Source organism: Sarcophilus harrisii, chromosome 4 (genome assembly GCF_902635505.1).
Source record: "Sarcophilus harrisii chromosome 4, mSarHar1.11, whole genome shotgun sequence".
Taxonomy (NCBI): Eukaryota; Metazoa; Chordata; class Mammalia; order Dasyuromorphia; family Dasyuridae; genus Sarcophilus; species Sarcophilus harrisii.
In genome coordinates this window covers 55,396,187-55,418,404 of record NC_045429.1, presented here as the reverse complement: position 1 = coordinate 55,418,404, position 22,218 = coordinate 55,396,187, and the positions used below count along the sequence as shown (strand labels likewise).

At 38.5% G+C, this 22,218-nt stretch overlaps 1 protein-coding gene across 3 annotated transcripts in view; it reads right to left on the bottom strand.

Moving 5' to 3' along the window:
* The window catches only part of RCSD1 (RCSD domain containing 1), an 88,196-nt gene extending 87,347 nt beyond the window's left edge, over positions 1-849 (bottom strand). Inside the window, exon 1 of one of the 3 annotated variants that reach the window (XM_031936833.1) lies at positions 275-849. In XM_031936833.1, coding sequence (XP_031792693.1) covers positions 275-280 — 6 coding nt within the window. In that variant the 5' untranslated portion in view covers positions 281-849. The remainder of the gene's footprint in view (positions 1-274) is intronic. The other 2 variants (XM_003767385.4, XM_023501753.2) reach the window with 2 other exon arrangements.
* Between the last annotated feature and the right edge of the window lie 21,369 nt (positions 850-22,218).

Sequence of the window (22,218 nt, the reverse complement as noted above, 5' to 3'; positions counted from 1 at the left end):
AGATAGGGTTGGGTATGGTGGGGAAGCCCTAAGGGTCTATGTAGGATATGTCCAGAGTTGCCCTTCTCCTACGGCCCCTCAGAATGACCCTCATATGACCTTCTGTTCCCCTCCTCCCCCGCCCCCTCATTCTCCCTTCCCGAAAAAGTACCATGTGAAGTGGAGGTAACATTCAGTCAATCTGTGAGTCAGTCACTTACTCTGACGGGCACTGATCGTGAGAAACCCTGACTACTGCACGCGCACACGATTTTAGGCAACGAACTTCTTTTACCTCCATGTCTTCCAGGTGTCGAGTGAGTGTCTGCGGCAGAATCCCTGGTGTGGAGGCTGTGCCTGAGCCTGGCGCTGCCCGCTGCACTTTCCCTTCTCCCAGCCGGTTCGGGCAAAGTTTCTTTCCAGCGCCGGGCAATGCGCGCGGGCAGCCGCGGAGCCCAGCTCAGCTTAGGAACTGACAGAGACCAGTGGCTGCGCCCCAGAGAACAAGGAAGGAGGGAGGGAGGGAGGGAGGGAGGGAGGAAAAGAGGGTGGGGAGAGGAGGAGAAGAGGCAAGGCAATCAGGGTTTAAATTTAGACACAAATCTAAACAGATACTGTCCCTCCCAGAGTGCGGAACTCAAGAGAAGGAGCAGCAAACTCCATTCAGCTGCCCAAACATGGGGATGAGATGCTTGCATTTCCCCCATTTCCCGCTTTATTTTTACGCCCACTTTACTTTCATCTGTCTGTACTTAGTCTCTTTTCATACTTTTCCACTGTTTGCATTATGCTATCTTTTGGTCCTCTAAAATGGCGCGCTTTCTGTCTTTCTGTGTGTCTGTCTCTGCCTCTGTCTCTCCCTTGGTCTGTCTGTCGTTTGTCTGTCTGTCTGCTGTCTCTCGCCCCTCCCTCCCTCCTTTACCGCCCCCTTTCCTTTCCTTCCCTCCCTTTCCACTCTCCCTTCTTCAGTTCCCCTTCCTCCCTCCCTCCCTCCCTCCCTCCCTCCCTCCCTCCCTCCCTCCCTTCCTTCCTTCCTTCCTTCCTTCCTTCCTTCCTTCCTTCCTTCCTTCCTTCCTTCCTTCCTTCCTTTGTTTCATCACGCCCTCTTTCTTCTCCCCTTCCCTCCATTTCCCCTTTCTCTCTCTTCCCTTCTCTTTTTTTCTTCCTCATTTTATTCTTTTTTTCCTTTTTATTCTTCACACACCTGGTTTATGTTTTGGAAGAAAAATAAGAGAATGTGTCACCAATTAGATATATGTTTCTCTGTAGGTACTCTTACTGCTATGGAAAAAGGTGAAGTGGTGAGTACCTATTAGACAGACTTCAGAGCTACGTAGAGAATAGAAATAACATTTTCCATTTCCATCCCTTTTTCCATACACCTCCCAGACACAGCTTTTCAGGAAGCTACTTTCTCCTTATTTATTTATTTATTTTTAAAAAGAAGAGCAAAGAATCCAAGAAAAGTTGTTTTTTTTTTTTTTCAAATTCACTGTAATAAATCTTTCTTCCCCTTACTCCTGATTTATGGTGTTATAGGCAGTGCATTTTGCTGGGAATTTCAACTTCACAAGCTGTTAGCACTCAGCAAATTTTTTTTTCTCTCTTCCCATCCAAATCAGTAAAAAGCAAAATACACCAAATTCCCATCAGTCCCATTATAGTAATTGTTCCACAATTCCTCCCTAGATAGTCTATCCCCTCCCCCACTGGGAGACCATGGAAGCATTGAAGGTGGGGGTGGGGTGGGAGGGATGAAGGGAGAGGAATTTAGACAGGGATCCTTCTCTGCTGCCAGTTCTTATGTCCTGAGTCACAACCAGGAAGAGCCCAAGCCCCAAGGGCTGCTGCCGCTGCTTCTGTAGCTCTGCTTTAGGACAGAGATGAGGAGGGGAGAAAAAATTTAAAAAAACCGAACACACACACACACACACACATATATATGTATATACACATATGCATCCATATATACACACATATACATCCATATATACACATATACATACATATATACACATTATTTATAAGTATATGTTTATGTATATACAAATATACACATTCAGATATTAGTATACAAAGTGGGGAATTTATTTTACTGAAACATATTATTCAGTATCTCTTTCTTGATGCCCCAGAATGGGGAGTCAACAAAATGCAACAGGTATTTAAGAACCTACTACACTTAAGTCTCTGTGCTAGGTTATGAGGACATAGAGACTCCAAAAGGGAAGAGGAGGGAAGAAGGAAAAGAAAGGAATAAAAGAAGAGAAAAAGAAAGTATTAATGGATACTTACATTCTACTGCTAAATAAAACATGTAGACAAAAAATATATAAAATAGAGCAGTAATATGTCAATCAATCATTATCTCTTAAGTGCCTACTATGTACTCAGGAAAGATAGTAACTGAATTGAGCCATTAAGTAAGCTTAGGACTGAGTCAAGTCAACTAGTCTGTAAATATCTACCATGTGCCCAGCACTAAGTGACAACAACTAAGATACTCAGGAAAGGTTCCCATTGGAGGTGACATCTGAACTATGCCATGAAACAAATTCAAGACTGAGCCAAGTTAAGTAAACTAGTACTTAAGTACCTACTGTGTGTCAAGTACTGTGTTAAGTGCTGTAGATACCTGAGCTCCAAAAAGAGGAGGAAATGGCCCCTATTTGCTAATAGCTTACAATCTAATAAGGAAGGTACCTTGTTAATAACTAGGAACAAACAATAGATGATAGATAAATAGATGGATAGAGGTGGATAGATAGATAAAATACATTGTAATCTCAGAAGGAAGACGCTAAAATTAATGTGGACTAGGAAAGGCTTCTTGAGAAAAGTGGTTCTTCAGCTGGGACTCAAAAGAAAATCAAGGAATGTAGGAGTTGGCCATGAGAAGGGGGATACCAATGAAAATGTTTAGTCTGGAGATAAATATTTCGGGAGAGAAACAGCCAGGAGACCAGCATCACTGGATCCTAAATTACCTGGAAGGAAGGAAGGAGTACAGGTCTAGGTTAAGAAGGGCTTTAAAAACCTAAGGATTTTATGTTTGATCCTGGAAGTTAACAGGGAAATGTTGTAGTTTATTGAATATGATCAGACCTCAGTTTGACAGCTGAGTCAAGGATGGATTGGAATAATATCAACTAATAATTATATAGTACCTTTGTACCAAGCATCACGCTAAGCACTTTACAATCATTATCTCATTTGATCTTTCACAATAATCTTGAAAAGTAGGTTCTGTTGTTTCCATTTCACAGTTGAGGAAAGCTAGGCAGCCAGCAGCTAAATTACTTAACAGCTAGTCAGTATATAAGGCTGCATTTGCACTCACTTTCCTGGCTCTGGGCTGTATGCTCCATCCACTGTACCATGCAGCTGACCAACCAACCAGGCTTACAATCCAGGCGTGAGATGTTGAGGATCCGGTTGTAGTGTCCGAAGAGAGACACTCTTATAATGTAAGAGATAGCATAAGATTCAGAAGAAAGGGCTGGATAGAACCCTGGATTTAGAGTCAGAAAAACTGAATATAAATTCTGGTTCTGCCACAGTTTACCTCAGCAAGTCACTTTGTTTCTCTGTTCCTTTGTTTCTTCATTTGTAAAATGAGAAAGTTGGTCCAGGTGATCTCTAAGCATGTACCAAGGTATGGAGGTGATAGATGGGAAACTAAATTCAGAGAACAATAAGTAGGCTGGATTGCCTAGCATAAAGAGTGTATGGTATGAAAGATCAGCATTAAAGGAGTCTGGAAAGGCAAACTAAAGTCAGATTGTGAAGGGATTGAGAAAGAAAAAGAAGGGAGGGAGGGAGGGGAAGAAGGAGAGAGAGGGGGGGAGAAGAACAAGAAGAAAAAAAAAGAACAGAAGAAAAAGAAGAAAGAAGAGGAGGAAAGAAATAAAGGAATTGAGCTTAAATATGTCTCATATTACCCAAAACTTTTCTTACTCCCTATTTGGGCATAGGGAGGGAACAAACAAACAAACACACCGAGGTCCTTCAGCTCCCCCCTCTCATGTGCATTACCCAAAACTTTTTCTCTCAATCAGGTTTAGAGCTGGAAGGAACATTAGAGATCACCTACTGCAATTTTCTAATTTTGCAGATGAATAAATTGAGGAGTAATAACTTGTCCAAAGTCATACATTGTGAACAGTAGATCTGAGCCTTGAATTTAGATCTTCTAATCAGTTATAAGACTTCTTTCCACTACAGTTTGCAGTCTTGCAAATCTTGACTCCTGACTAGAGTTAATACTAAATGAAACCCAATTTTCCTATTAAAGAAAAATAAAACACCTTGTGAGGGTGAAAATCCTTTTCTGCACAGTGCCCAGCACATCAGTTGACAAACCACATGGGGGATTGACTGTGAATCAATAATTCTGGCCATTCAAATGATGTTAGTTCATGTAGTCATGGAGTCCCAGCACCTCTCGATATCAGGTGTTAGAAACCTAGTCCCTACTAAGCACTGGCCTGCAATAGAAGGAAACACATCCACCCACCAGTAGAGAGTCACAAGGCACATATAGACAGTTAGATGTACCAGCTAGATGGGAAATGGCCCTTACACAATTTATCACCATAGATTTCCCCAATCTTCAAACGAGTCCTATGTATAGCTCTGAAACACAGTGGCTCACCAAGAATTACATCTCTCCCATCTCAGGCACCAAGCTAGTAACAAAGCCAGACCACTGCCTCAAGGAGAAGATCATGAAGGAAAAGAGAAATGGTACTTAGATTCCCTCGATATATATGACTAAAAGTTCCATTTGGACGTTAGCCATTTGGGGATGGGATAGGGTAGAGTTCCATATTTGCTTTACGAAGTTTATTAAATATCGGGACTTTCTTCTAAACATATTTACTTTAGGGACTTCCCTTGTGCTGGTCCTTTTTCTCAGGCTCTCCTCCATTCTCTGTTGTGAGAGGGGCTGCCCCAACGTATGTTTCTTACTTAACAAACATTAAGGCGGAAGTTGCCTACCCAAAGGAAACCGTTAGCCAGAGATAGTATCGATCTTCCCCTGCTCTGACAGCAGCCAAGGTGACTTGCAGCTGCTGGCCTCCGCCTCGCCCAGGTCAAGCCATTTCCGCCTGCTGGGCTGTGTCAGAGAGATCTCTGACCATAATGGAACACTCCTCCCTGGTCCACCACCCCCACCCCACTCCTATAGAAGAGGCACAGAAATCAAGAGGAGTGGAATTAAAGCTCACTTCAGGATTCCTAGAGAGCCGAATGAAAGGTTTCACTGGAAGAAATTGAAGTGTCAAAGGGGAAAAAGGGAGAGAAGACTAGGGAAGAGGAAAGGAACAGCATTGACTCCAGCACAGCCCCTGAAAAGTTGAGGAGCAAATTTTAGTCAATAAATGATCAGGATGATACCTTTCCTTTTCTTTTTTTCTTTCCCTCGGGCCCTAATAGAGTAAAGCAAAACGGAAAAGTTTCTCCAGAAACAGGAGACTATAGCTTGCTGAAGCAAGTCCAGAATTGGACTCCCTCTGAGCTAGCTGTCTGGCTTGTGTTTCCTGGGGTTGTGACCTGTCAAGAAAAGAATCACTCTTGGGGAAGGAAAAGTGTCCGGCCTCAGAGGCTGGTCTTCCTTCCTTCTTTTGGGGACAGCAGCCCCAGAAGGATCTCTTCTTCCCACTCCCATCCTACCCCCAGCCCCAGACACCACCAGGATCAGGATGCATGCAGCAGTGAAGTAGGGGAGGGCAACAGAAGGAGGAGAGTAAGCATAGAGCTGTAAGGTCATAATGACCAAAGGGGTGCCCCAAAGAACAGAGAAAAGAAGGTACTTTAGGGTGGAGGCAGAGTAGTGAGGGAGGAACTCTGCATGTAATGTCAGACTGTGTTACTAAGTTGGTTAGTTCAATAGTTTCTCTTTCTGTCTCTGCCTCTGTCTCTCTGTATCTCTCCCTCCCTCCCTCCCTCTCATTCCCCATCCCTCCTTCTCCCCCTCTCTCTCTTTCTTCTTTTCCTCTCTCTGCTTCCTCTTCCTCTCTCTCCCTCTCTCCCTTTCTCTTCCCCCTCTCTCTGCTTCTCTCCCTCCCTCTATCTGTCTGTCTCCTTCCCCCCTTCCCCCTTTCCCTCCCCCTTATTATTCTTTCCCTCTCTCTCCCTCCCCTTCCTCCCTCTCCCCCTCTTTTTCTCCCTTCCTCCCTCCCTCTCTGCCTCTGTCTCTGTCTCTCTCTAACACTCCCTCCCTCCCTCCATTCATCCCATCTTCTTTCTCTTTGTCCCTCCCTCTCTTCCCCCCTCCCTCCCTCCTTACTTCTTTCTTTCTCTCCCTCCCTCTCTCCCTCACATACACACACAGTCATACACACAAACATTTTTTTTTATTTGCAGCAGCTAAGTGAGTCAGTGAAGAGGTGTTAGACTTGAATTCAGGCAGACTTAAGTTCAAATGTAGCCTCAGAAGCTTAATGGCTGTGTGACTGTGGGCAAATCAATCAATAAGCATTTATTAAATGCCTACTAAACACCCATATATACCAGATCCTGTGCTAAGTAAAAAAGAGGCAAAGGACAGTCCCTGTTCTCAAGGACCTCACAATGAAAGAGACAACAAGCAAATTATACAAACAAGCTTTCCATAGGATAAATGGGAAATAGTTAATAGAGGGAAAGTGTTGGAATTAAAAGAGGCTGGGAAAGGTTTCCTTAGAAGCTGAGATTTTAGTTGGGACCTCAAGGAAGCCAATTCCTTAACTGCTGTCTGCCTGAAAATCTGAAAATTGAGATAATAACACCTACCTCCCAGGATTGTTATGAAGATAAAATGAAATACTACTTGTAAAGTGTTTTGCAAACTTTAAAATGGTATATAAATGCTAGTTATTATTACTATTTGCTATAAGGGATAACTCTCAGGAAAGGGGAAAGAGAGGATACATTGGAAAATGTAGGTAACATAAAAACAAAAGATCAATAAAAAGAACGTTTATGCATGGAGACTATATCAGGTCCATAATGAGGTAGGGCAGAGGATACATAGGAGCTAGGGAATACATGGGATACCATTGCTATAGAATAAGGACTTTAGTAAAATGGATTGTTGTCTTTTCTTCCTTTTCCTTTAAATCACAACTGGAGGGCAAGTTTTTTTTTTTTTTTTTTTCCATGTAGGACTACAGGAAAAAATCAATGAAGGGACCATATCAGTAAAAGGTTTTTTAGACAGAAATATAACATGTTACATACTTTTAATGATTCCAACCTCTTCCCTAGAACAAAAGCCCATCTTTTTTAGCAACAATATTTTTCTGGGGATGCTATATATGACTGTGAGTCATAGAATACCACAGTCTCCAAAGAATTAAGATTGGAGGTCACCCGAAGGGCAATGGGGAGGCTCTTGGTGGGCAACAGCAAGCTGGGACACATTACAAATGAAGAATTGTGTAGGAGAAGCAACATAAAGGATGTCATTGGAAGGATGTCGAGACAGAAAAAAAAAAAAAATAAAGCAAGCCCAATGGTGAAATTGAGAGATATCAGCTATATGTGCTTTTTTAGTATCCATGTTAATGTTAAGAGATTTAGAGACAGGCCCCTGTCAAGTTGACTGGATCTCTGGGGAGAATATAAGGGTAGATGTGCAAAAGAGTAGATTAGAAGGGAATGAATGAGTTGTATTCCATTTTTTCTATTTAAGTAATTTATTTTTTAAATCAAATTTATTATCACCTATTTTTAATACCATTAAAATTTTTGGGGGAGTTACAAATTATTTCCCTTCCTCTTACCCCTTTTTCATCCATTGAGAAGGGAAGAAAGTTGATATCAATTATAAATGTAAAATCATGCAAAACATATTTCCATATTAACCATGTTGCAAAAAAGTGAACAAAAATAAAATGAGAAAATCAAGCTTCAATCTGCTTTCAGATTCTATCAGTTCTCTCTCTGGAGGTAAATACTATTTTTCATCATCAGTTCTTTGGAATTATCTTGGATCATTGTATTGATGAGAATAGCTAGGTCACTTACAGTCAATCATTGTATTTTATATTTTATGATGCTTTCTGTACCTTCTTTGAACCTAAAGTCTTCCCTTATCCATAAATCTGATAGATAAACTACTCCATGCTCTCTTAATTTGTGTATGATATAAATCATGTATCCATTTTTATCTTATCTTGATATATGGTATGAGATATTGGTCTATTTCTGTCGTATTCTTTCCATACTGTTTTTGGCAGTTTTTGCCAAATGATGAGTTTTTGTTCCAAAAGCTTGGATTTATTCTATACTAGATTACTATGATTATTTGTATAATCATAGTGTAATCTATATCTAATCTGTTCCCCTGATCCACTATTCTATTTCTCATTTAGTTCCAAATTGTTTTGATAATTACTATTTTGTAATGTAGCTTGAGATCTAGTATGGCTAGATCTCCTTCTTTTACATTTTTTTCATTAATTCCCTTGATATTCTTGAACTTTTATTCTTCCAGATGAATTTTTTTATTATTTTCTTTAGCTCTATCAAACAATACTTGATAGTTTGTCATGGGACTGAATAAATAGGTTAATTAGGTAGAATGGTCATTTTTATTATACTGGGTCAGCCTACCCATGAACAATTCATATTTTTAATTTTCCTTTCTCTAACTATTAATGATTTAAAACACTTTTTCATATAATTATTGATAGTTTGGACTTCTTCCTCTGAAAATTGTCTTTATATCCTTTGATTATCTATCAACTAGGGAATGCTCTTATTCTTATAAATTTTACTTAGTTATTTATATAGCTTAGAGATGAGAACTTTATTATAGAAACTTGTTGCAACGATGTTTCCATTTTCCTACTTCTCTTCTAATATTAACTGCATTGTGTTTTTTGTGCAAAAACTTTTTAATTGTATATAATTAGAATTGTCGGTTTTATTTCCTGTGAATATGACAGGTAACTTTGTCCATGCTCTGCTAGTTACCCTTTATACCTAAATCATATAAAAATTTTTTTTCAAAATAAATTATTTTGAATTTATCTTGGTGGTGGTTGATCACTCCCTAGATCTTCTTCTCCTATTAGTCCCATTGGTGAATTTCTCCCAGCGCCTCTTATTGGAGGAATGGCCTGAGACCAGCCATTTTTCACTCTCTAGACATTACCCCCTTTCTCATCTCCCCCAGGCACCTTCCTCATCTTTTCCAACAATTTTTATATGTTGTCTTTCTCCATTAAAATGTAAGCTTCTTGGGGAAGTAGTTTTGTCTTTACATTCCTAAGATTTAGTGTGGTGCTTGGTATAGAGTAAGCTCTTCATATATAATTGTTGATTGACAGGAAAATGCTATTGTCCTGGTGAAGGGGGTAACTATAATTACCATTTGTAATGTTCTGGTTAGCTTTCTGGAAGTCTTTGCACCAGCCTTCATTTCAGCTGAGTAATCACCACGAGAATAGTCAGAATAAAGTCTAAAATTCGTTATTGTCTCCTTTACAGTCTGTCTCCTTTCCTGGGGCAAATTGTTGATTTGGAGCAAAGAGGAACAGGCCTTTAGCTGGCCCCTCATATTTAAAATAAATGAGGTGTAAAGGAAACATAATGAAGGGAAATAGGGAGAGAGAAGCCCAATTTTTGCTATTGGGGATGGTGGCTCAGTTCAGAGAAACTGAGTCAGGGACTAAATGCCTTCAACTAGGAAACCTTCTGGGTCTGGAAAGGCACAGGATAAACTGACAATTCAAATGACTGTCATAACAGCGACTTTTAACCTCCTTGACCGAGTGAAGGATTGGTGTTCAGGTTAAAATATTACACTATTTCAGTAGAAGCATAAAAAACTAGAAGAGAGGACTCATTAGGTCTTGAGATTAGCAAGAAAAAAAAAATGATAACCAAAGATAAGGCCCTAGAAAAGGGATCTTTGGATTAAAAAGGATGTTAACTCATGAAATATAAGGAAGAAAGTTTTTAGGTTTGGGGAATATTATTGTTTCAGGATTCTCCTCCTATTTATCTATTCCTTCTCAATCTTTTCTAGATTTTCATCCAAATTACCATCACTAGCCAAGGTTGGTCTCCAAGGCTTTTTTTCTGCCCTCTTTTCTTTTTTTGCTCATAGATAGATTGATAGATAATAGGTAGATAGAAAGATAGATAGAACTATAAGTAGATAGATAGAAAGAAAGAGAAAGGCATAAAAATGTACAGATACATAATTAGGATAGTAATATCAGCTCCTCTAGACTCATTTATCATATCTGTGCAGATATACTTAGCCAGCCTTAATTACTATTCTGATTTTTTGTCTCACATCTTTAGCTACTTATGAAACTCCTCAATTAGAACTTATTGAAACTCATCTTTCCCCACTCAAATCTTTCCTTTTCCTAACTTCCCAATTATTGTCAAGAGAATTGCTGTCCTTCTAGTCACTCAGTCACACAAACTAGATCTCATCCTTCCCTTCCCACTTTTTATCAACACCTCCCCCACACCACCTCATCTCCACCATTTGCCTTGTCTGTTGGTTATACCTTCCTAACATCTCTTGTATATGCTTCTTTCTCTCTTCTGTCCCATCACCATCCTGATCCAGGCCCTCATCACCTCACAGCTGGGCTATTTCAATAGCTTTTGTCTTCCTCCCCATTCCAGTACATTTTTCACTTGATTGTCAAATTGATCTTTCTAAAGGATGCGTCCAATTGTGCCACATATACAACTCCCCTCTCTTCCATTCAATGAAGTCCAGTGGCTCCTTGCTGCCTTCAGGATCAAATATCAAATCCTCTGTTTGGCTTTTAAAGTCTTCCATAGCCTTCCCTCCTTCCTACCTTTGCAGTTATGGGGTAATTTCAGTTGTGTCTTACTCTTTGTGACCTCAAGTGGTGTTTTCTCAGCAAAGATTTGCCATTTCCTTCTTCAGCTCATTTTACAGATGAGGAAACTGAGGCAAACAGGGTTAAGTGACTTGCCCAGGATCACACAGATAGTAAGTGTCTGAAGCCAGATTTGAACTCAGGTGTTCCTGACTTCAGGACTGAAACTCTACCACCTTACTCATCTCCATCTACTTCATGACCTAGAGACATCATTCTTCTTGTAGCCCCAGTACTTAACACAATGTCTGGCACATAGTAGGTTTTTAACAAATGTTTGATTGACTGATTCTTCTCACAATATATTCCATCTCCCAATTCCTTCTATATTCTTTAACTATTCCCATTGCTTAGAACTCTCTTCTTACCTCCTGGCTTCTTTGATTTCCTTCAAGTCTCAACTAAAAATCCTACCTTTTACAAGAAGACATTCCCGATCCCTTTTATTGTCTTCCCTCTGAGATTATGTCCAATCTATTCTGTATATAATTTGTTTGCATAGTTGTTTGTTTACATGTTGTTTCCAAGGAGTGGGATCTTGTCTTTGCCTTTCTATTTTTCCCCAGTGCTTACCACAGTATTTGGCACACAGCCAGTGCTTAATAATATTTGTCACCTTGACCTTATGTTGGGTATTTAAGATAGAAAGACTAAAACAAATCAGTCCCTGCCCTTAAAATGTCTAAACTGAATGGGAGACAAGGAGCAGGTACACAGATTTTAGAGGAAGACCAAATCACAGAGTTTTAGGGAACTTCATCTATTAATTTATAAACTTGTCTGGGGAAATGAGAAGTCACAAAATGTTAAATAATGATTTTCAAAAATGAAACAAGAGTATTCAAATTGTTCTCATTGAAAAGTATAAATTTTAGTGACAGCAATAAAGTTTTATGTCATTAATAAAGCAAAAACGTTAATTTCATCCTTAAAAATATTTGTTGCCTTGAGGTGTTTTGTTTTGCTTTATTTTTGTTTTTTAAGATTTAAGCCTGTATCACACTGAGTAATATGAAACTGTACTCGTAAATTACATCAAATCCTCTGTCCCTCAGTAATAAAGATGAGCCGTGAACTTGAATTGCCTATGCGTGTCCATAACAGCTTAGGGACCAGGTACTGTTGCTGATGAAAAGAAATAGGATAAGAAGATAAAGTAGTAATGGTGGGGGAACAAAATATTAAATCAACTTTAAACAAAGAACAGGGATAAAAAGTGTGAGGGTCTGTGGATTAGAATTTAAGAGCATTAAAGAATCTGAGTTGGCTGAGTCATTGAACCCTTCTCCAACCTGGAATAAGAATTGTCTCTCAATATCCACTGCAAGGGTTGACACCAGTCTCTGCTTGAAGATCTTTGGTAACAGGGAACTTGCCACTTCATGGGAACACCCACTCCTTTGTCAGTTAATTTTTATTTCTAGGAAATTCTCCCTTGTGTTTACTTACAATAAGCTTCTCTTCTTAATCCCTCTGACTCTTGGACTTCCTAACTCCCTCAGCCCAAACCTCTCCTTCAAGTGGTTTTTTTTTGGTTTCTCTAGCTGTTAACTATCTTTGCCCTTCCTTTTGCATCCCAATCCCAATATAACTTTATTTTTATTTATATTGAGTTTATTTTCCTATGTATCTGTTGTATCCCGCCAATAGAATGTCAGCTTTGAGATTCCAGGGACTAACTCACTTTAGTATTTGTGAAGCTGATCTTTTTTCAGTGGCCAGGGACCTCATTGAGGAAGCCCTGAAGAACTAGGGAATTCACTAAAATCAGAATTGTGACATCCACAGTCAGGAGCATCTGGAAGAGCTCACCACCTATAGGAAATCCTTTTTCCCTTTGATGCTGATGCAGGAAATCCTTCATGACAGTGGCAAATACCATCAGCAATCAAATTTTCCCTGTTTTATGCCTCACTTCACACTAATAAATCAGGAGTGTTGAATAGTTATTCCTTTGGTTGCATTTATCAGGAATCCATGTAGTTTCAATTTAGGTACAAAAAACCCCTGTGGGACAAGGGCCTTTATTGTTATATATTTTCCTACCTAATTCCCTTTTGGCTATTGTTTTAAATCAGGAGTCAACAAACTATGATCTAATATTGCTGGCTGCTTGTTTTTAGGCTGCCCCAAGCTAACAATGGTTTTCATATTTTTAAATACAATAAAATTTAATTTAAAAATGTAAAAAAAAACATTCTTAGCTCCCAGGAAGGCCATACAAAAATAGTCAGCAGGGCCAATTTGGCTCATAGGCCACAGCTGGCAACCCTGTTTTAAATAATAAACAAATATGAGAGAATAGCACAATGGCTAGAGAATCAGCTACAGTGTCTAGAAGACTTGGGTTCAAATGTCACTTCTGATATATAGTTACTGTCAGTTATGTGGGTTTTCTTGGCAAAGACATTGAGTGGTTTGCCATTTCCTTCTCCAGTGGATTAAGGCAATCAGAGGTTAAATGACTTGCCTAATGTCATACTACTAAATAAATATCCGAGGCTAAATTTGAACCCAGGTCAAAGAGACCTGAGTTTCAAGCCCAGCACTCAATCCACTGAGAACCACTTAGCTGCTTCCTGAGCAAACTGAGGCTAAGTGACTTGCCTAGGATCACACAACTAGTAAATGTCTGAGGCCAGATTTGAATTCAGGTCTTTCAATTCCAAGTCCAGTGCTCTATCCACTAAGCTATTAGCTGCCTCTGAAAAGACTAAGAAGTGAATGACACATAGTGGGTGCTTGATAAATGCTTGTTAACTGACCTTGTATGACCTTGGACAAGCTAAAAGCTTTCAGTACCCTAGGCATGTCCCCAATAAATTAAGAAACATTTATTACTAAGTTCTAACCTTGAATGTTAATAATAATAATAATAATAATATTTACCTAGAATCTATGTTCAGGTACTGTGCTAAGTGCTTAACAAATATAGTTCCATTTGATCCTTATAACAATTCTAGGAGGTAAGTGTTATTGTTATCTTATTTTACAGTTGAGAAACCTGAGGCAAACATTAAATGACTTATCTAAGTTCATGTGGACAGTGTCTAACACTGTATTTGAATGAAGGTTTTTCCTGACTCCAAGTCTAGTACTCTATAAATATACACACAGAGAGAGCAATTTCTTTACTAGGAGTTTTCTACATTTATGAAATTCTAGATCTAGTTATTTTTAAATTTTATTATTTTTAGGTGATACATGTACATTTTTTTTCATATTTCCAAGAGTCACTTTTAGAGAGAAAGTTCAGAAAGAGAAAAACTACAAGAAAAAAAACAGGAAAAAGGTGAAAATAGTATTGTTAGCATGATAAGTGTAGAAATATGTTTAGAAGAATTGAACATGTTTAACCTATATTGAATTACTTGCTGTCTAGGGGATGGGAGAGTTAGGAAGGTAAGGGGGAAGGGAGAAAAATTTGGAACATAAGGTTTTGCAAGATTGAATGTTGAAAACTATCTTTGCATATATTTAGAAAAATAAAAAGCTAATCATATTTTTAAAAGAAGATGAAAATATAATGCATTGATACTCATTCAGTCTCCAGAGTTCTCTCTAGGGATCCAGATGGCATTTTCCAGCCAAAGTTTATTGAATTTCCCTTGGATCACTGAATTGCTGAGAAGAACCAAGTCATAGCTGTAGATTTAGTTTTTTTTTTTTTAAAGGCCTTGTGAAATTTCATATCCTCTTTACTTTTCAATCAACTAAGTGAGAATGAAGATGTGCTCCAGTAGGAAATAACTTCTCAAAGCCTACTCAGTCTCTTCTCATAAATGATTCTACAAAGATAAATTTCTATACACATGAATCTCTTCTCATAGATGTCTTCTTGATTCACTCTTTTTTTTTCCTTTAGTAAGTTAGTTCACATTATTTATTTATTTATTTGGGAGAAGGTATCTTTTCTGAAATATCTCGTAAAAATACTTCAATGCTTCAGTGTTATACCTCCAGCAGAGATTTCCTCTGTATGTACTTGACCTTGTCAAATTATTCTTCTTAATTTTTATTTCTTAAATGGCTTTGCTTGTTATTCAGTTGTTTTAAAAATTGTATCTATTTTTCATGACTCCATTAGGGGTTTCCTTGGCAAAGATACTGGGGTGGTTTACCATTTACTTCTCCAACTCATTTTATCGATGAGGAAACTGAGGCAAATAGGGTTAAGTGATTTGCCCAGGGTCACACAGCTAGGAAGTATCTGAGACAAGTCTTGAACTCAGGAAGATGAGCTTTACTGACTTCAGACCCCATACTCTATTCATTGTGCCACCTAGTTGTAATTAATAAGGATTTATTTTCTCTCCCCCCATTTCTCCAGAGAAAATACCAAATTCTTGTAATAAATATGCATAGTGAAGAAAAACAAATTTTTACTGTAGTTGTATCCCAAAATGCATGTCTCATTCTGTATATTATATCACCTTTGTTAAAAGGTAAGTAACATTGATCCTCTTTGATCCAATGGAGTTGTGGTTGGTCACTGAATTGATCAGAGCTCTTAAGGCTTTTAAAGTTGCTGGTCTTGATAATTTAGATGTTACTGCATAAATCATTTACCTGGTTCTGTTCACTCTGTATCAATTCATACAAGTCTTCTCAGTTTCTCAAAAATAGCCACTTCTGTTACTTCTTATGGCACAATAATATTCCATTAAATTCATATGCTACAAGTTGTCAGTCATCCCCCAGTTGGAAGGTATTTCTGACAATAGACTCATTCTGAGTCTCTGATTCCATCATTCTTGATGATGAAAATAAAGTATGGAAATGCAGATAAATCTATTGCATTTTCTTTCTACTCATTATCTTTCCAGGTTCATCTGACTTAGGCTTCATTAGTAAATGAGTTCCCAGAGCCTGAGAAGCAAGCAATAATCCCATTACTTTGCCATGGTCAGACAGCAAAGGAAATATTTTCTTTAGTTCATAGTGCTACATTTTTGGAGGGACATGGACAAAGTGGAACCTTCTCAAAAGTTGCTGAAGGAACAACACAGGATGGGAACAGATCTGTGATTCCATAGGCCAATTTTGGAAATATAGCATGTCCTATTAATGCCTACCATAAGTTGACTATTGGATTATCTGCAAATTTAATTCTTGAGAAATAATGTTATTCTAGGATTTAAAATAATAAAACATTATTGGACAAATACTATGTATTAAGTAATTTAGCTTACCTGAAAAGTTAATTCTTCAAAATAGGACTGTTCTAGGACTGGAGAAATACAGGTGATTAAAAAATGGGTTTTCATATCATGGGAAAAACTTGGGATAACAAAAAGCATACATAGTTTCCTAAATGTCATCCAGTCTATTTTTTTTCCCTTTTGTTGGGTTCTCAATTCAGATGACAGTACTAAGTGACTCATTCAATGGATTGTTTGTTTGGCTTCAGGTCACAATCAGAACAATAGATATTTTTCATCCACTTGATTTTTCCTGATGGAAAGAGACAGGGAAACAGAGAAAGGACAAGAAAAAAGACACATACAAATACATACAAAAATACAAATATAAAGAGAGATGAAGAGAAATAGAGTTATAAATATACTGGAGAGGTAAAAATTCCAGAAACTCAGAACTGGGAGTGATGTCAAATATTGAACAAGAATCCTTCCTATAACATCCTCAACAAGTAGGCACCCTGCCATTGACTAAAGATATTTAATAAGGAGGATCCTTCCTAAGGCAATCTATTCCACTCTTGGACAGCTCTAATTATCGGGAAGTTTTTCCTTGCATTCAATCTAAATCTGTCTCTTTGCCACTTTTATTCATTACCTCTTGTTTTAACCTCTGGAGCCAAGCAGAATAAATGTATCTTCTTTCCCACATGGTATTTCTTCAAATACTTGATAGATGTATTTCTCTACTGTTCAACTGATTTATGGAATGGTTTTAAGGTCTTTCTGTTCACTCAACTTAGGATACTTTCTTACTTTTCATTGTTGGCTAGGAATAGGCATGGCAACAACTCATGAGTAACTTTTTCCTGGGGTTAAAATCTGCCTTAGGAGTTACTATGAGAATGACATTTTCATCCCAATTGAGATGAAAACTTCACTACCCTTCAGGATGATTGGTGACTTTAACTGCTCAGGTCAATGGGGACTAGGGCACTCTAGAGGGGAGATTTTGATAGGCTAGGTAATGATTTAAGTAAAACAAAATTGTCAACAGCTGATAAGGAACGTCCCCTTTCCCTACTGTGGATAGATTGTTCTTTCTTTCTTTCTTTCTTTCTTTCTTTCTTTCTTTCTTTCTTTCTTTCTTTCTTTCTTTCTTTCTTTCTTTCTTTCTTTCTCTCTCTCTCTCTCTCTCTCTCTCTCTCTCTCTCTCTCTCTCTCTCTCTCTCCCTCCCTTCTTTCCTTCCTTCCTTCCTTCCTTCCTTCCTTCCTTCCTTCCTTCCTTCCTTCCTTCCTTCCTTCCTCCCTCCCTCCCTCTCTCCTCCCCCCTCTCTTCCATCCTTCTTTTCTCCCTCCTTCCAGAAGATTAGATCACTACAAGAGTCAGTAAATTAAATAGAATAATAAGGTTAATATCATGGAAATTCCCTCCAATATATAAGGAGATGCTCTCCCACAAATTCCCACATTCATCACTTAGGAAAAGAATATAAATAAGGGATACATGTAGCCAAGGCTTAATTCCCCCTCTTCCAGTGATGCTATTTGCTACTTTCTCTACTGTGCTTTGTTTGACTATATTATAGTTGATTCTCCCTTATGCTGCTCTCTATTTTCATCCACTGATTTGCTGCTCTATAACCCCTTCACCTTAAAGGAAAGGTGATAACCATTTTATCTCCTAGCTTCAGGGACTTTTTTTTTTTTTTTTAGCTCTTTTATGAATCATACCCATAGCAATAACTGGGCAACCAACCAGCAAAAACCCTAGGCTTAGGGCTTTTAAACTATCTTTTGAACATCTGTGTTTCTGTCTCAGCTACCACCTCCTGAATTCAGTCTGCTGTTTCAATTGGAGTATTACAGGGTCCTCAAACTATGGCGCAGGCCAGATGCAGCAGCTGAGGACGTTTATCCCCTTCACCCAGGGCTATGAAGTTTCTTTATTTAAAAGCCCACAAAACAAAATTTTTGTTTTTACTATAGTCCAGCCCTCCAACAGTCTGAGGGACAGTGAACTGGCCTCCTATTTTAAAAGTTTGAGGAACCCTGGAGTAATTTATTAAGTGCCTACTATGTTCCAGATACTGTTCTAAGCTTTCTGGATATTTTATTTTTAGATTAGATATATTATTTTATATTTGCTAGTTATATATAAAGAGTCTGTGAGATTTGAATTTAAGAAAATAGTAAACTTAAGTATGATAAAATTTAGCTTATATTTTTATTTCAAAGGTTGTGGGTTGTGAAGTAATACTAAGGGATAGACATTCATGCAGTATGTATGTAAGATGAGTGAAGAAGGGAGAGAAAAAAATGTTATTCATAGGGTCATAGGACCATAGATTTGGAAGTGTAAGGCTCTAGTTTTCTAGATTAGACTCAGACTGGTTAAGTGTCCAAGGCACATAGGTAATCAACAGCTGTAGTAAGAATAGCATTTGCTTTTCTGGTCAGGTTCCCCATTAAAGGTACAGGGGCTAGCTTGAGGATTGGTTTGATCCGGAGTCTTCCTTAAGCAGAGCCAAAGGAGAATTGATATTACTGAGCTTCGGGAGAATTCACACTACCCTGCAGGATGTCTTTCTAAGCCAGGGTTGCTACCTTGGTGAACATGGAGCAGCATGTGTTTTTGTTTTTGTTTTTTTTTTAAGTAAATTACATCATTTTAATTCTATTGTGAATAAATCTGTTTTTATTGTAGTCCATGAGGATTTCATTGGATTCTAATCCTGAGTTTTAATTACTGGATTTGCCTGAGTTTAGTCAAGCACAGACTAACAGCAGGGCATGAATTTGCCTTTGGGTCCTCCAAGTGCAAATGCAGCACTGCTCTTTCCTAGGCTGCAATTCTGCACTCTCAATTCCTGGCTGATCCACCCTCTATTCTGGTTTGTTGCCTATGTCTGGTTTACTTCAAATTGGTTGTCAATTGTGCTCAAAGAGGTTTCTCACCACAGATTGAAGTACTCTAAAAGGTAGTGCCTCCCTCCCCTTATGTCATTCTTGAGCATATTCAGATGTCACTCATGGCCAATTTAAAGTCCTGTCAGATCTAGCCAGTGGCAGTGTCACAGGCTTACACACATCCTCTCTGTGTCCATTATTCTGATGTGGAATGTAGGCAGACAAACTCTACTTGAACCTAAAAAAATAAAAAAACCAGCTAGGAGATAAGAGGAAAAGGTATGTGGATTCTAGATAGCAGAGACTCACTGCAAAGACACGCTGCACACACACACACGTACACATATACTTTCTCTGTCTTCCTCTAGGTCTTTCTTTTTCTCTCTCTATCCTTTTCCCTTCACCTCCTTCCCTTCTCCCCCTTATCCTTCTCTCTGTATTCCTCCTTTTCTTTTTTTCCCTCTTTTGTTTCCTTCCTTCCTTCCTTTTTGTATATCTCGCTCTCTTTTTTGTCTCTGTTTCTGTCTCTCCCTCCCTCCCTTCCTTCCCTCCTTCCCTTCCTTCCTTTCTTTCTTTCTTCCTTCCTTCCTTCTTCCCTCCCTCCCTTCCTTCCTCCTTTCTGTCTTTCTTTCTCTGTTTTGCTCTGTCTCTTCTTCTTCTTTTTCTTTTCTTCTTCTTCTTCTTCTTCTTCTTCTTCTTCTTCTTTTTCTTCTTCTTTTTCTTCTTCTTCTTTTCTTCTTCTTTTTCTTCTTCTTCTTCTTCTTCTTCTTCTTCTTCTTCTTCTTCTTCTTCTTCTTCTTCTTCTTCTCTCTCTCTCTCTCTCTCTTTCTCTCTCTCTCCTCTGTCTCTCTGTCTCTCCCTCCTTCTCTGTCTCTGTCTCTCTGTCTTTCTCTTCTCTCTTGCATGAGCCTATTTATCGAAATCAGTAGCAAAACAAAAATCAGAGAAAATATACAGTTTTCCCTTCCACATTGTCAATTTCCCCATTGGGATTTTAATATATTGGAGGTCAGTATAAGAAATTAAATGGGATTTGGGGAGGAGTTTTACAGATGCCACACATACCACATAAAGACCAGCAGATGACACAGAAAAAGTTTAGAAACTCAGAAATGCATAAACTATATATATATATATATAGTGTATAATATAAGTCCAAATTTTATAATAAGATACTATAAACACCCAATAAAAGAAAAAGAAAAAATTCAAATGTCTTCTCTGGTACAAAGGGGGGAGGGCCAAATAAATTTTTTACAGGGTGCTATGGAAAATTTTATTATATATTAAGTAACTTCTTTTTTAAAAAAGCTTTTTATTTTCAAAACATATGCACAGATAATTTTTCAACATTGATTCTTGCATAGCCCTTGTGTTTCAGATTTTCCCCTTCTTTCTCCCAACCCCTCTCCTAGATTGCAAGCAATCCAATATCTGTTATACATGTTAAAATCTATGTTAAATCCAATATGTATAAACATATTTATACAATTCTCTTGTTGCATAAGAAAACTCAGATCAAAAAGGAAAGAAAATAAGTAAGAAAACAAAATGCAAGTGCACAACATCAAAAAGAGTGAGAATGTTATGTTGTGTTCCACACAGTTCCCACAGTCCTTTCTCTGGATACACAGTTCTCTTCATCACAAGATCTTTGGAACTGACATCAATCATCTCATTCTTGGGCCAAATAATTTTACACATATTTTCTAGCTCTCAGGGCCACTGTGCCTATAACCCCTACAGCATGGAAGAGATAACTACACATAGGAGAATACCAAACAACATATAGTGATGGAATTCTCCTACTGGGATCAAGATAACATGGATCTGAACGTACTTTCAAAATGAACGTGGGTTGTAAATAGTTAGGTATATTGTCACTCTTGTATCTTCCCAAATGAAGCTCTGTCTAGTATGAGCATGTACTATTAGTGTGCAGTTGTTTTGAGTTGCAGTTGTAACAAAGGCTGGTTATCAGGGAGGCAAGAAAACCACCCTTGTTTTACAGCACTGATTTATGTGTTTAGACTGTACAGTTCTATGCCTCTCTTTTCTACTTCTGTGTTAATTGACCTCCTTTTGTCTTCCATAATTTGTCTGTGGTAGAATTAAGAACAGTTCTCCAGCAAAGGGTTTGCCACAGCTAGATCTTTCACTGCTATCATCCTCGGAGCTTAGGGATCCTGACCCTTACTTGCTATTCAAGCAAGCTGCTTATCCACTGTTTCTAGTTCCTTACATGATAATAATCTCCATAAGATCTGCAAGGGGGTGGTCAGGAATCACTAATCAAAATAATTCACATCATTGGTTGTTCAGACAATTCCAATTCTTCATGACCCTATTTGGGATTTTCTTAACGGAGATAATTTGCCATTTCTCACTAGTTCATTTTACAGATGAGGAAACTGAGGATTAAATGCCTCACCCAGTATCACACTGTTAGAAAATATCTGAGGCTGGATTTGAACTCAGTTTTTCCTAACTCCAGATTTATATCCACTGAGCTTCGGAGCCAAAGCTGAAAAAAAAAACAATAATCACTCCCAATTGTCTGAATCATCCTCCTACTGAAGAACAGAACCCAGACCAAGTCTGGCAGTACTTGTGCAGAAAGAAATTTTAGCCCCTTCTAAAAGAAAGGGAAAGAAAGACACATGGGGCTACAATAAGAAGGAGGGGGAAGAAGGAATTTGCATTACTTGACTTAATCGGCTCAAAAAGTTAACATCCTGTTTTTGTGTAGGTTGGGCACATCAGTGTCTGGAAGCTTCTGCTACAATGACCAGCTTACAGGAAGTCAGTGTCAACACTTGCATATGAGAACCTTGCTTTTCTGAACTCAAGTGCATGTTGACCAAGTCTGAAAAATAGATCCCACCCCTACCCTAAACCCTCTGCTCTAGTCTCCCACCACTCCTCAATCTCCAGCCCCTAACCTAATATTCCAGGCTCCAGGCCTTACCACCCCCTCCTCTCCAGAGAGTTTATCAACAGGAAGCGAAGTCAGCTGGAACACTTTGTTCTCTTGACATTTTTGTTTTAATTCTGCAGCTGTACTGAACCCTTGGTGGACTATCTTGCTGGCTCTGGGAGCTTGTCTGCCTGTCTGTCTCCTCTTGGACACGCATGGTTATCACAAAGTTGGTGGGTTAACAAGAGTGATTATGGATTAGTAGAAATGAGAAGATAATTTTTTATAAAAAGGCCCATAAGGGGCCTTCTGGAAACACTATAGTGTTTCATTACTTCTTCCTTCCTATTGAATGGCTCTTCTTGAGTCAGTATTTTCTTGACTAGAACGGCTCTGCTTCTTGTCCCCTGTC